The 15,421-nt window shown below is 50.2% G+C and overlaps 1 protein-coding gene across 4 annotated transcripts in view; it reads left to right on the top strand.

Moving 5' to 3' along the window:
* The window catches only part of LOC116956521 (myosin-binding protein C, slow-type-like), a 118,180-nt gene that overhangs the window by 39,880 nt on the left and 62,879 nt on the right, over nt 1-15,421 (top strand). For all 4 annotated transcript variants that reach the window (XR_012930295.1, XM_076054227.1, XM_032978206.2 and 1 more), the window contains 9 exons: nt 2,021-2,089; nt 4,488-4,538; nt 6,486-6,581; nt 6,924-6,997; nt 8,287-8,361; nt 12,157-12,274; nt 12,907-12,952; nt 13,857-13,910; nt 14,878-15,047. Coding sequence is in view for 3 of the 4 variants with exons in the window: in XM_076054227.1 (XP_075910342.1) it covers nt 2,021-2,089; nt 4,488-4,538; nt 6,486-6,581; nt 6,924-6,997; nt 8,287-8,361; nt 12,157-12,274; nt 12,907-12,952; nt 13,857-13,910; nt 14,878-15,047 (753 nt within the window). In the remaining variant the exon portion in view is untranslated. The remainder of the gene's footprint in view (nt 1-2,020; nt 2,090-4,487; nt 4,539-6,485; nt 6,582-6,923; nt 6,998-8,286; nt 8,362-12,156; nt 12,275-12,906; nt 12,953-13,856; nt 13,911-14,877; nt 15,048-15,421) is intronic.

Genomic DNA, 15,421 nt, shown 5'->3' with positions numbered 1-15,421 from the left:
CGCCTTGGGCCCCGTGCATTGGGGGGAGGAGGTAGACCCTCACTGTTGGGGTCCGCCTCGAGGCCCCTCCCCCCCCTCCTCTCACCCCACTTATGGCTCAGCGTGGAATGGAAGAGTAGGCCAAAAACATATCCTCTCGAGGAGAAGAGGGAATCTTCCTCTCTCTCCCCTCGAGTGGATGATCCCCTTTCCCCACAGCAATGATGCGGTGAGCCGAGCAACTGCAGGGCTGCGCCTTTAGCTTTGCACCTACCGATTGATCATCATCGATCGTCCGGCTGCTTCCAACATTATCCGGCAGTCCCCGGGGCCAATCCGGCAACGCCGCTCCACAAGGCGGTTAACCGAGTGCGGCGATCGACACCACCAACGTCTGTACGTGTGACGAAAACGAAGTAGCTACGCTGGATTTCAGCATTCAAATAGTGTTATCACTGCATTGTACACTGCATGTAGCTTAAACAAGTAGTAGGTACATTTAGTACTCGGTAAATCTAGTACTAGTAGTAGTAGTGCATCTAGTACTAAGTACATCTAGTAGTAGTGTATCTAGTAGTAGTACATGTAGTAGTACATCTAGTAGTAGTACATCTAGTAGTACTAGGTACATCTAGTAGTAGTAGTACACCTAGTAGTAGTACATCTAGTAGTAGTACATCTATTAGTAGTAGTACATATAGTAGTAGTACATCTAGTAGTAGTACATGTAGTAGTAGTACATCTAGTTGTAGTACATCTAGTAGTAGAACATCTAGTAGTAGTACATCTAGTAGTAGTACATCTAGTAGTAGTACATCTAGTAGTAGTAGTGTATCTAGTAGTAGTACATGTAGTAGTACATCTAGTAGTAGTACATCTAGTAGTACTAGTTACATCTAGTAGTAGTAGTACACCTAGTAATAGTACATCTAGTAGTAGTACATCTATTAGTAGTAGTACATATAGTAGTAGAACATCTAGTAGTAGTACATCTAGTAGTAGTACATCTAGTAGTAGTAGTACATCTAGTAGTGGTACATATAGCAGTAGTACATCTAGTAGTACATCTAGTAGTAGTACATCTAGTAGTAGTACATCTAGTAGTAGTAGTACATCTAGTAGTAGTACATATAGTAGTACATCTAGTAGTAGTACATCTAGTAGTAGTACATCTAGTAGTAGTACATCTAGTAGAAGCACATCTAGTAGTAGTACATCTAGTAGTAGTACATCTAGTAGTAGTACATCTTATAGTAGTACATCTAGTAGCAGTAGCACATCTAGTAGTAGTACATCTAGTAGTAGTACATCTAGTAGTAGTACATCTAGTAGTAGTACATCTAGTAGTAGTACTAGGTTCATCTAGTAGTAGTACATCTAGTAGTAGCACATCTAGTAGTAGTACATCTAGTAGTAGTACATCTAGTAGTACATCTAGTAGTAGTACATCTAGTAGTAGTACATCTAGTAGTAGTACATCTAGTAGTAGTACATGTAGTAGTAGTAGTACACCTAGTGGTAGTACAGAAAAATAAATATGTTTTCGGAAGGATATTGATATGTGCCTCATTTCTATGTTCATTTATTCCAAGTTGGCATGGTAAATTAAAATAAAACATCAGAAACAATCAGAGAAACGACACGTAAAAACACGACGTCACGCAGAAAAGCGTTAAAAAAGTTGCAGTTTTTAAATAATTATAATGCAGTGATGATCCGGAGTTTTTTTTAAACTTTCTCTTCAAGACCCCCCCAAGCCGCTGGATTATCGATGGTGATCGATGGTGATCGATGATGCTCCATGGTAATCGATGATGATCGATGAGTATCGATGGTGATTGATGATGAAGGATCGCAATCAATGGTAATTGATCTTGTATCGATGGTGATCGGTGATGATCGATTGTGATCGATGATGATATAATCGATGATGATCGATGACCTGTCATGCACTATGTGGAGGTGACTGGTGGTTAGGACGCTTGAAGGTGGCGAGTCGCCGCGTGTGATTTCAATCCTTGTCCATCCCCTCCACCCACAGCTGCTCCACCGCAAGCTCCACCTGCAGCACCTGCAGAGGCACCTGCCCTGGAGCGTACAGACACCCCTGGTGAGCTCACAGCAGTCACTCACCACTCACTCACCACTCACTCACCACTCACTCACTCACCACTCACTCACTCGTGTCACAGACACACACCTGGTGAGCTCACAGCAGTCACTCACCACTCACTCACTCACTCACCACTCACTCACCACTCACTCACTCACCACTCACTCGTGTCACAGACACACACCTGGTGAGCTCACAGCAGTCACTCACCACTCACTCACCACTCACTCACCCGTATCACACACACACCTGGTGAGCTCACAGCAGTTACTCACCACTCACTCACCACTCACTCACCACTCACTCACCCGTATCACACACACACACACCTGGTGAGCTCACAGCAGTTACTCACCACTCACTCACCACTCACTCACCACTCACTCACCCGTATCACACACACACACAGCTGGTGAGGTCACAGCAGTCACTCACCACTCACTCACCACTCACTCACCACTCACTCACCACTCACTCACCCGTATCACACACACACACACACACCTGGTGAGCTCACAGCAGTTACTCACCACTCACTCACCACTCACTCACCCGTATCACAGACACACCTGGTGAGCTCACAGCAACTACTCACCACTCACTCACCACTCACTCACCACTCACTCACCCGTATCACACAGATACACACCTGGTGAGGTCACAGCAACCACTCACCACTCACTCACCACTCACTCACCACTCACTCGCCCGTATCACACAGATACACACCTGGTGAGGTCACAGCAACCACTCACCACTCACTCACCACTCACTCACTCACCACTCACTCACCCGTATCACACAGACACACAGCTGGTGAGGTCACAGGAGTTACTCACCACTCACCACTCACTCACCACTCACTCACCACTCACCACTCACTCACCACTCACTCACCCGTATCACACACACACACAGCTGGTGAGGTCACAGCAGTCACTCACCACTCACTCACCACTCACTCACCACTCACTCACCACTCACTCACCCGTATCACACATACACACCTGGCGAGCACACAGCAGCCACTCACCACTCACTCACCACTCACCACTCACTTACTCACCACTCACCACTCACTCACCCGTATCACACACACACACTGGTGAGCTTACAGCAACCACTCACCACTCACCACTCACCCACGTCACAGATACACACCTGGTGAGGTCACAGCAACCACTCACCACTCACTCACCCACGTCACAGATACACCCCTGGTGAGGTCACAGCAACCACTCACCACTCACCACTCACTCACCCACGTCACAGATACACCCCTGGTGAGGTCACAGCAGTCACTCACTCACCACTCACCACTCACTCACTCACTCACCCGTATCACACAGACACACCTGGTGAGCTCACAGCAGTCACTCACCACTCACTCACCACTCACTCACCACTCACTCACCCACTCCACAGATACACACCTGGTGAAGCTTTCGTGACTGTAGGAATCCAAACTCTTCGGTTCTTTCGGTAAAGTCACGTAATGGGTATAAAATAAAATAAACCTCGACGTTTCGGGCGCAACACAAGCGTCCATCATCAGGTGGGAAAGAGTTGATTGTCGTGTTTTTTATAGTTTATTTTTGAAGTTTGCGCGTCTCTCTCTCTCTCTCTCCGGTTTTCCCCTCGAACATTTCGAATGAACATCACCACGCGTTCAGAGTATTTGGGCTGCTGTTAAAAATTTCCAAACGACGACGACGATGATGATGGTGATGATGATAATTCCACTTCGTTGAGGTTATCACTTCTGGTGGCCAGGTCGCTTCTAGAAACAACAACAACAACAATATACTAGGCTCAGTGGGGTCTTACACCTGGTGATCCAAAAATAAACATTGTACTCTAAATTTTGATTTAAAGCTTTCGTGACTGCAGTAATTCATACTCTTAGCTCTTTCGGTAAAGTCACGTTGAAGGGAAACAATAAAATAATAAAATATATATAAAACAATAAAAATTCTCACGACTTTTCGACCATAACATAAACAGTCATCATCAGGTGTGAAAAGCAACGGCAAAAAACATTTGAAAAAAGTGGCGGTCCGCATTTATTTATATATTTTCAAACCGAGTTATTTATTTATTTAAACGCACACGCCGTTTAAAAATAACTAAATAAATGCGGACCGCCACTTCTTTCAAATGTTTCTTGCCGTTGCTTTTCACACCTGATGATGACCGATTGCGTTGTGGTCGAAACGTCGTGAGAATTTCTTGTTATTGTTTTCATATATATTTCATTATTGTTTTATTGTTTCCCTTCGACGTGACTTTACCGCAAGAGCCAAGAATATGAACATTGTCCTCGTTCAAGCGTTCCCGCCGCGAGGCGCGCTGGTCAAGCTTGTGAGCGTGCGAGAGTGCCTCCGTCTCGTTTCAGGGTCAACTGATGGCTCCAAGCCGCTCGCCCTGCAGAGGACGGACACTCCGGGTGAGTCACGGACACCTGGTGGAGCCACTCGTCGATTGCAGCCACTGTTAGAATCGCGTCGGTTTCACGGGCAATATCGTCCAGCCGACACAGGCAATCAGTGTCAGGTTTGTCACGCGAACAGAACGTGGCCAATTCGTTACTAGCACAGCACACCGGTGCGTTGGGCAACCATTGAAGCCTGATTATGGTAGTTGTAATTACGGGCGAAACGTCATACACTACACTATACACTACTATACACTACACTACTATACACTACACTATACACTACACTATACACTACACTACTATACACTACACTATACACTACACCACTGTACACTACACTATACACTACACTATACACTACACTACTATACACTACACTATACACTACACTATACACTATACTATACACTACACTATAGACTATACTATACACTACACTATACACTACACTATACACTAGTGCTGTGCTAGTGACGAAATGGCCACGTTCTGTTCACGTGACAACCATTACTAGTTGGCTGTGTCGGGTGGTGGCAGGTTTTACGACACAACATTTATATAGAGGTGCTCTAACACCTAACAAATCTATATTATGGAAAATATATTATTTTTATTTTAACAAGAAATAGATTATTCTCCTCCACGATTGTATTTCAAATTGCACGATCAACATCGTCGTCGATAACAACAACAATAACAACATCCATTGGGAGATCTCTCAAATTGATCTGAAAGCCCTTGGCGTGTTAAAATAACGGCTCCGGGGGAAGTGGACTTCACAGAGCTACCTCTGAGTTCTCTTCTTCTTCTTCACGTGGCGCTTTGGGGCACACAGAAAGGCCCGCGGAAGTAGATATCACAGAGCTACCTCTGAGTTCTCTTCTTCTTCTTCACGTGGCGCTCTGGGGCACACAGAAAGACCCGCGGAAGTAGATATCACAGAGCTACCTCTGAGTTCTCTTCTTCTTCACGTGGCGCTCTGGGGCACACAGAAAGACCCGGGGAAGTGGACTTCACAGAGCCACTTTTGAGTTCTCTTCTTCTTGTTCACGTGGTGCTCTGGTGCACACAGAAAGGCCCGCGGAAGTGGATGTCACAGAGCTACCTCTGAGACCACTTGACTGCGAGTCGGATGTGCTAAGCATGACGTCGCGTGCAGCAGCATCGCGCACCGTGTGTGTGCGGAGTGGTGGAGTCGTAGCGGTTTGCACCACCACCACCACCATCATCACCACCACCACCACCACCATCACCTCCACCACCACCACCATCATCACCATCACCACCACCACCACCACCATCACCTCCACCACCACCACCACCACTACCACCACCTCCACCACCACCACCACCATCACCTCCACCACCATCACCACCACTACCACCACCTCCACCACCACCACTACCACCACCACCACTACCACCACCACCACCTCCACCACCACCGTGCTGCTAACCACGGCGACCCGAGTTCCAAGTCTCAAGACTCTGATCGTGACACTGGTGACAGTTATCTGAACCTGTCATGGGCCTCTCCCCTAGGTCGACTTAGCCTAAAATGAGTGCGTTGGTGTGGTGTGAACGAACATCGCCAAAGGCGGTCGGGCGTGGTGCTGGCCACCCGCCCCCCCCGTGTGCCATCCCTTCATTAAGCGGCCCTACTCGCCAACAGCACTTGCCCCAACAGTCTGTTGAGGCTACACAGGGGATCTTTGTCTCTGTGTGTGTGTGGTGGGTGGCTGGGTGCGGGTATGGGGAGCGGCAGGGCAGCCACGCTACGAGCCCGGCCGTGACCCGAGTTCGATTCCCTCTCAGGGCACGAAGAGCATGTAGCTGGCACACCACCCACCCCATCGCGTGCCTCCGCCCTTCATCGGTGCTGCTACTCGCCACGAAGGCTTGCCCCGACAGTCTGTTGAGGCTACCCGGGGGACCTTTGCCTGTGTGTGGCTGCAGACATGACAGAGCCCACGTCGGGTCCTCCCGTGGAGGAGAACAAACCCAGCACGGGCATCTTCCTCGAGGTGCCCAAGACGGGCAGCGTGGCCGTGGGTGAGGCTCCCCCCCTCCCCCCACTCTCACCCCCCCCTCCCACCCTGCCACCCTCCCCACCCTCCCACCCTCCCCACCCCCACTCTCACCCCCCCCTCCCACCCTCCCCCCTCCACCATCCCCCCATCCCCCCTCCACTCACACCCTGCCACCCTCCCCACACCCCCTCCCACCCTCTCCCCCTTTACACCCCCCCTCCTACCCCCAACCTCGCACCCTCCCCCCCCTCTCCCACCCTGCCACCCCCCCTCCCACCCTCCCACCCTCCCACACCCCCCCGCCCTCCCCTCACAACCCCCCTCCCCCCCGTTATGTAACCACGATCGTGTGGGCTCTCGCCAGGGGCTGACATCATCTTCGTGGCCAAGGTGTCTGGAGAAGGAGTCGGGAAGAAGCCGGTGGTGAAGTGGTTCAAGGTTGGTCCTGACACTCCGGGGTGGGGGGGAAGGGGGGCGAGGGGGGGGCGAGGGGGGGGGCGAGGGGGGGGCGAGGGGGGGGGCACTGGGAATGGACATCTCGGGCGCGGGTTTCCGGGACGGGATTTGACTCTCACTCAGGACAACAGTGGAGCGCCGTTTTGGGATTCAATGTCTCTTGGGACTCAACTCAACGATTGAGATCAGTCCCAGGAGACCGGGTATCAGGATCAGAGTCTTCAGACTTGGAACCAGGAGACCAGGTATCAGGATCAGAGTCTTCAGACTTGGAACCAGGAAACCAGGTATCAGGATCAGAGTCTTGAGACTTGGAACCAGGAGACCGGGTATCAGGATCAGAGTCTTCAGACTTGGAACCAGGAGACCAGGTATCATGATCAGAGTCTTCAGACTTGGAACCAGTAGACTAGGCATCATGATCAGAGTCTTGAGACTTGGAACCAGGAAACCAGGTATCATGATCAGAGGCTTGAGACTTGGAACCAGGAGACTAGGTATCATGATCAGAGTCTTCAGACTTGGAACCAGGAGGCCAGGTATCAGGATCAGAGTCTTGAGACTTGGAACCAGGAGACCAGGTATCAGGATCAGAGTCTTCAGACTTGGAACCAGGAGACCAGGTACCATGATCAGAGTCTTGAGACTTGGAACCAGGAGACCAGGTATCAGAATCAGAGTCTTGAGACTTGGAACCAGGAGACCAGGTATCATGATCAGACTCTTCAGACTTGGAACCAGGAGACCAGGTATCATGATCAGAGTCTTCAGACTTGGAACCAGGAGACCAGGTATCAGGATCATAGTCTTGAGACTTGGAACCAGGAGACCAGGTATCATGATCAGAGTCTTCAGACTTGGAACCAGGAGACCAGATATCACGATCAGACTCTTCAGACTTGGAACCAGGAGACCAGGTATCAGGATCAGAGTCTTCAGACTTGGAACCAGGAGACCAGGTATCAGGATCAGAGTCTTCAGACTTGGAACCAGGAACCGGGTATCAGGATCAGAGTCTTGAGACTTGGAACCAGGAGACCAGGTACCATGATCAGAGTCTTGAGACTTGGAACCAGGAGACCAGGTATCAGGATCAGAGTCTTGAGCCTGCAGGAGACCAGACCCGGCTTTCAGAACGGAGAGGGCACGAGGTTGTTCTCCTCGCTTGTTGAGATTGGAGAGGGAGGGAGGGAGATGACGAATCGAAGGCCCCTTTGTCCACGATTCACCGCGGGCCCTCAACCCTTGGCCTTGTTGTGGTGGTGCCACAGGGCAAGTGGCTGGACCTGGCGAGCAAGGCCGGGAAGCACCTCCAGTTCAAGGAGAATTACGACAGGAACTCAAAGGTGAGAGAAGCAGCCACATCACTACCACTCAGCTACACCTCTACCACTCAGCTACATCACTACCACTCAGCTCCATCTCTACCACTCAGCTACATCACTACCACTCAGCTACATCACTAACACTCAGCTACATCACTACCACTCAGCTACACCTCTACCACTCAGCTACATCACTAACACTCAGCTACATCACTACCACTCAGCTACATCACTAACACTCAGCTACATCACTACCACTCAGCTACATCACTACCACTCAGCTACATGTCTACCGCCAGCTACATCACTACCACTCAGCTCCATCAATACCACTCAGCTAACTCTCTACCACTCAGATACATCACTACCACTCAGCTACATCACTACCACTCAGCTACATGTCTACCGCCAGCTACATCACTACCAATCAGCTCCATCAATACCACTCAGCTAACTCTCTACCACTCAGATACATCACTACCACTCAGCTACATCACTACCACACAGCTACATCTCTACCACCAGCTACATCTCTACCACTCAGCTACATCACTACCACTCAGCTACACCTCTACCACTCAGCTACATCACTAACACTCAGCTACATCACTACCACTCAGCTACATCACTACCACTCAGCTGCATCACTACCACTCAGCTACATCACTACCACTCAGCTACACCTCTACCACTCAGCTACATCACTAACACTCAGCTACATCACTACCACTCAGCTACATCACTAACACTCAGCTACATCACTACCACTCAGCTACATCACTACCACTCAGCTACATGTCTACCGCCAGCTACATCACTACCACTCAGCTCCATCAATACCACTCAGCTAACTCTCTACCACTCAGATACATCACTACCACTCAGCTACATCACTACCACTCAGCTACATGTCTACCGCCAGCTACATCACTACCAATCAGCTCCATCAATACCACTCAGCTAACTCTCTACCACTCAGATACATCACTACCACTCAGCTACATCACTACCACACAGCTACATCTCTACCACCAGCTACATCTCTACCACTCAGCTACATCACTACCACTCAGCTACACCTCTACCACTCAGCTACATCACTAACACTCAGCTACATCACTACCACTCAGCTACATCACTACCACTCAGCTGCATCACTACCACTCAGCTACATCACTACCACTCAGCTACACCTCTACCACTCAGCTACATCACTAACACTCAGCTACATCACTAACACTCAGCTACATCACTACCACTCAGCTACATCACTACCACTCAGCTACATCACTACCACTCAGCTACACCTCTACCACTCAGCTACATCACTAACACTCAGCTACATCACTACCACTCAGCTACATCACTACCACTCAGCTACATCACTACCACTCAGCTACACCTCTACCACTCAGCTACATCACTAACACTCAGCTACATCACTACCACTCAGCTACATCACTACCACTCAGCTACATCTCTACCACTCAGCTACATCACTACCACTCAGCTACATCACTACCACTCAGCTAACTCTCTACCACTCAGCTACATCTCTACGACTCAGCTACATCACTACCACTCAGCTAAATCACTACCACTCAGCTACACCTCTACCACTCAGCTACATCACTACCACTCAGCTACATCACTACCACTCAGCTACATCACTACCACCAGCTACATCACTACCACTCAGCTACATCTCTACCACTCAGCTACATCTCTACCACTCAGCTACATCTCTACCAATCAGCTACATCGCTACCACCCAACTACATCACTACCACTCAGCTACATCACTACCACCAGCTACATCGCTACCACCCAGCTACATCACTACCACACAGCTACATCACTACCACTCAGCTACATCTCTACCACTCAGCTACATTACTAACACTCAGCTACACCTCTACCACTCAGCTACATCACTAACACTCAGCTACATCTCTACCACTCAGCTAACTCTCTACCACTCAGCTACATCACTAACACTCAGCTACATCACTACCACTCAGCTACATCACTAACACTCAGCTACATCTCTACCACTCAGCTAACTCTCTACCACTCAGCTACATCACTAACACTCAGCTACATCACTACCACTCAGCTACATCACTACCACTCAGCTACACCTCTACCACTCAGCTACATCACTAACACTCAGCTACATCACTACCACTCAGCTACATCACTACCACTCAGCTACACCTCTACCACTCAGCTACATCACTAACACTCAGCTACATCACTACCACTCAGCTACATCACTACCACTCAGCTACACCTCTACCACTCAGCTACATCACTAACACTCAGCTACATCACTACCACTCAGCTACATCACTACCACTCAGCTACACCTCTACCACTCAGCTACATCACTAACACTCAGCTACATCACTACCACTCAGCTACATCACTACCACTCAGCTACACCTCTACCACTCAGCTACATCACTAACACTCAGCTACATCACTACCACTCAGCTACATCACTACCACTCAGCTACATCTCTACCACTCAGCTACATCACTACCACTCAGCTACATCACTACCACTCAGCTAACTCTCTACCACTCAGCTACATCTCTACGACTCAGCTACATCACTACCACTCAGCTAAATCACTACCACTCAGCTACACCTCTACCACTCAGCTACATCACTACCACTCAGCTACATCACTACCACTCAGCTACATCACTACCACCAGCTACATCACTACCACTCAGCTACATCTCTACCACTCAGCTACATCTCTACCACTCAGCTACATCTCTACCAATCAGCTACATCGCTACCACCCAACTACATCACTACCACTCAGCTACATCACTACCACCAGCTACATCGCTACCACCCAGCTACATCACTACCACACAGCTACATCACTACCACTCAGCTACATCTCTACCACTCAGCTACATTACTAACACTCAGCTACATCTCTACCACTCAGCTACATCTCTACCACTCAGCTACATCACTACCACTCAGCTACATCACTACAACTCAGCTCCATCACTACCACTCAGCTACATCACTACCACTCAGCTACATCACTGCCACTCAGCTACACCTCTACCACTCAGCTACATCACTACTACTCAGCTACATCACTACCACTCAGCTACACCTCTACCACAGAGCTACATCACTACCACTCAGCTACATCACTACCACTCAGCTACATCTCTACCACTCAGCTACATCACTACCACTCAGCTACATCACTACCACTCAGCTAACTCTCCACCACTCAGCTACATCACTAACACTCAGCTACATCTCTACCACTCAGCTACATCACTACCACTCAGCTCCATCTCTACCACTCAGCTACATCTCTACCACTCAGCTATATCACTACCACTCAGCTACACCTCTACCACTCAGCTCCATCTCTACCACTCAGCTACATCTCTACCACCAGCTACATCTCTACCACCAGCTACACCTCTACCACTCAGCTACATCTCTATCACTCAGCTACATCACTACCACCCAGCTACATCTCTACCACTCAGCTACATCACTACCACCAGCTACATCACTACCACTCAGCTACATCTCTACCACTCGGCTACATCACTACCACCCAGCTACATCTCTACCACTCAGCTACATCACTACCAATCAGCTACACCTCTACCACACGGCTCCATCGCTACCACTCTGCTACATCACTACCACTCAGCTACATCACTACCACTCAGCTACACCTCTACCACTCAACTCCATCGCTACAACTCGGCTCCATCGCTTTAACCCTCCGCGGGGGAACTCATTCAACCCCCGTGCCTCAGATCTACTCGTACGAGATGAGAATCATCAAGGCGAAGGAGAGCTACGCGGGCAGCTACCGCTGCGAGGTGTCGGTGCGCGACAAAGCGGACACGGCCTACTTCGACCTCACCGTGGAAGGTGAGCGGCGGGTGGCGGTGCTGAGCGGCGGTGAGCCGCGGACAGACAGCCCACAGGGGCCATTGGTGGGCAACCCGGCTGTTGTGGCTCATCTCACTTTCGTGATGTCTCACTCCGTGTAGCACCCCCCCCACTTCCCGTTCCTCTCCACTTGGAATAAACTTCCTCTGTATGTTGGGCAACACTGCCACCCATAGACTCAACACTGCCACCCATAGACTCAGCACTGCCACTCATAGACTCAGCACTGCCACCCATAGACTCAACACTGCCACCTATAGACTCAACACTGCCACCCATATAGACTCAACACTGCTACCCATAGACTCAACACTGCCACCCCTAGACTCAACACTGCCTCTCATAGACTCAACACTGCCACCCATAGACTCAACACTGCCACCCATAGACTCAACACTGCCACCCATAGACTCAACACTGCCACCCATAGACTCAACATTGCCACCCATAGCCTCAACACTGCCACCCATAGACTCAACACTGCCACCTATAAACTTCGCCCTGCTCCGGAGTGGGGTGAGCAAGCCATTTGCAGACCTGCACATTTACCTTTGCCGTGGCCGAGCAGCGCTGGACTCCTGCTGTCTGTTTGCTCTCTCTCTCTGTGGCAGCTCCTGCCGAGTCCGCAATCGATCTGAGAGCCGCGTTCAGAAGATCGTGAGTGAAACAAGAACACACACACACCCTAGAACTTCCCGGTCTCCTGCATTCGAGTGGCGAGACTCTGATCCTGACACCCAGTCTCCTGGATCTGAGACTCAATGAGGAGTCTGAACCTGACACCCAGTCTCCTGGATCTGAGACTCAATGAGGACTGTGATCTAGACCCTCGTCTCCTGGATCCCAGACTCAATGAGGACTGTGATCCTGACACCCAGTCTCCTGGATCTGAGACTCAATGAGGACTGTGATCCTGACACCCAGTCTCCTGGATCTGAGACTCAATGAGGACTGTGATCTAGACCCCGGTCTCCTGGATCCCAGACTCAATGAGGACTGTGATCCTGACCCCTGTCTCCTGGATCCCAGACTCAATGAGGACTCTGATCCTGACCCCGGTCTCCTGGATCTGAGACTCAATGAGGAGTCTGATCCTGACACCCAGTCTTCTGGATCTGAGACTCAATGAGGACTGTGATCCTGACCCCGGTCTCCTGGATCTGAGACTCAATGAGGACTGTGATCTAGACCCCTGTCTCCTGGATCTGAGACTCAATGAGGACTGTGATCTAGACCCCTGTCTGCTGGATCCGAGACTCAATGAGGAGTCTGATCCTGACCCCTGTCTCCTGGATCCGAGACTCAATGAGGACAATAATCGTGAAACCCGGTCTCCTGGAGATCCCAGTCTAATCCTGAAACCCGGCCTCTTGGATAAGAGTCTCAGTGAAGACTCTGATCCTGAATTTTGGCCTCCTGGGATGCCAGTCTCTCAGGTGCCCCAATGTAAACCACCCCACTTGTGCGTGCCTCGTGAGTGAGTGAACGTCTCGCCCGTGAGACGTTAGCTGTCAAACTGAATTCACGTGTGGTGAGTTGTTGTTGTTGTTGATGGTTACAGGAGCGGGGGTGAGGATGCGGGAGAGCTGGATTTCAGTGGCCTACTGAAGAAAGGGTAAGACCATCTTCTGTCTCTCTCTCTGTCTGTGTGTGTGTGTGTCTCTCTCTCTCCGTCTCTCTCATGAGATGCATAATGACTGTGAACCAGAGTCCTGAACCAACGCTCCTCCTGACTCCTGCCCGTCGCCGGCCCTCTCTTTGTCTTCCCAACACAACCATAGTTATATTTCAGCCCCCCAAGCTTTCTGTTGCCAGGGCACCCCCCCCCCTCCTTTATCAATCACCTCTCGATTTGTTGTCATCAAAAGTACACCACCACCACTTACATTAACCTCAATTCTTAATTTCAATTATCATGCTATGTATAATTTTATAATTGCTAAGCGCCTTAATAAAGGCGCTATTTAAGTTTCATTTTAAATAAGAAGATGAATCTCGGTCTACTGTCACCACCCCCCCCTCCTCGTCCCAATTTCAGGCCAACGTTTTTGCATATGGGCTGAGCGAGTGAGCGAGCGAGCGAATGATCGATTGAGTGACCAAGTAAACGATACATTCACTGACTGGCTGAGCGAGCGATCCATCGACTGACTTAACAAGCGAGCGGTCCGTTGACTGACTTAACAAGCGAGCGGTCCGTTGACTGACTTAGCGACCAAGCGAGCGATTGAGTGACCAAGTGAGCGATTCATTCACTGACTGACTGAGCGAGCGATTCATTGACTGACTTAAGCGAGCGATCCATTGACTGACTTAGCGGGCAAGCGATCGATTGAGTGACCAAGTGAGAGATGCATTCACTGACTGACTGAGTGAGCGATCCATTGACTGACTTAACAAGCGAGCGATCCGTTGACTGACTTAACAAGCGAGCGGTCCGTTGACTGACTTAACAAGCGAGCGGTCCGTTGACTGACTTAACAAGCGAGCGATCCATTGACTGACTTAACAAGCGAGCGGTCCGTTGACTGACTGACCGAGCATGCGAGAAATTGAGCGAGCGACCTCCTTCAACTCGGCAGGAAGGCGAAGGGTCCCGAGCAGCAGGAGCCCGACGTGGACGTGTGGGAGCTGCTGAAGAACGCGAAGCCATCGGAGTTCGAGAAGATCGCCTTCCAGTATGGCATCACCGACCTGCGCGGCCTCCTGCGGCGCCTCAAGCGGATGAAGCGCGAGGTTCAGAAGAGCCCAGGTGCGGTGCACAGTGCCAACAACGACGACGGCATCGAGGGACAATAACAGCAGCCATGATTATTGTCGTCGCAGCCACGTAGCGCACGTGTTTCACAGCGGAGAGGCCTAGGGGAAACTCTAGCCGGTGGCAAGTGTCCCTGTGTGTGACACAAGTTCGAACGCAGTGGCCTGGCCTGCTAAAGTGGCAATTTGGCTGGCAGTAAGGGGCTGGGGGGGCGATGTTGATAGCTCAACAAAGTGGCTCATCGTGTGGCAATGTACAGCGGCAGCCCAGTAATCTGACCACGTGACGTTGATTCTAAATTCGGAGCGAAAAACCGGAGGACCCGTAGAAAGAGAGAGAGAGAGAGATGCAAACTCCAAATACACAGG

Source organism: Petromyzon marinus, chromosome 65, assembly GCF_048934315.1.
Source record: "Petromyzon marinus isolate PM22_M1 ecotype Great Lakes invasive population chromosome 65, UKy_Petmar_22M1.pri1.0, whole genome shotgun sequence".
Taxonomy (NCBI): domain Eukaryota; kingdom Metazoa; phylum Chordata; class Hyperoartia; order Petromyzontiformes; family Petromyzontidae; genus Petromyzon; species Petromyzon marinus.
This window is presented reverse-complemented; position numbering and strand designations above follow the sequence as displayed.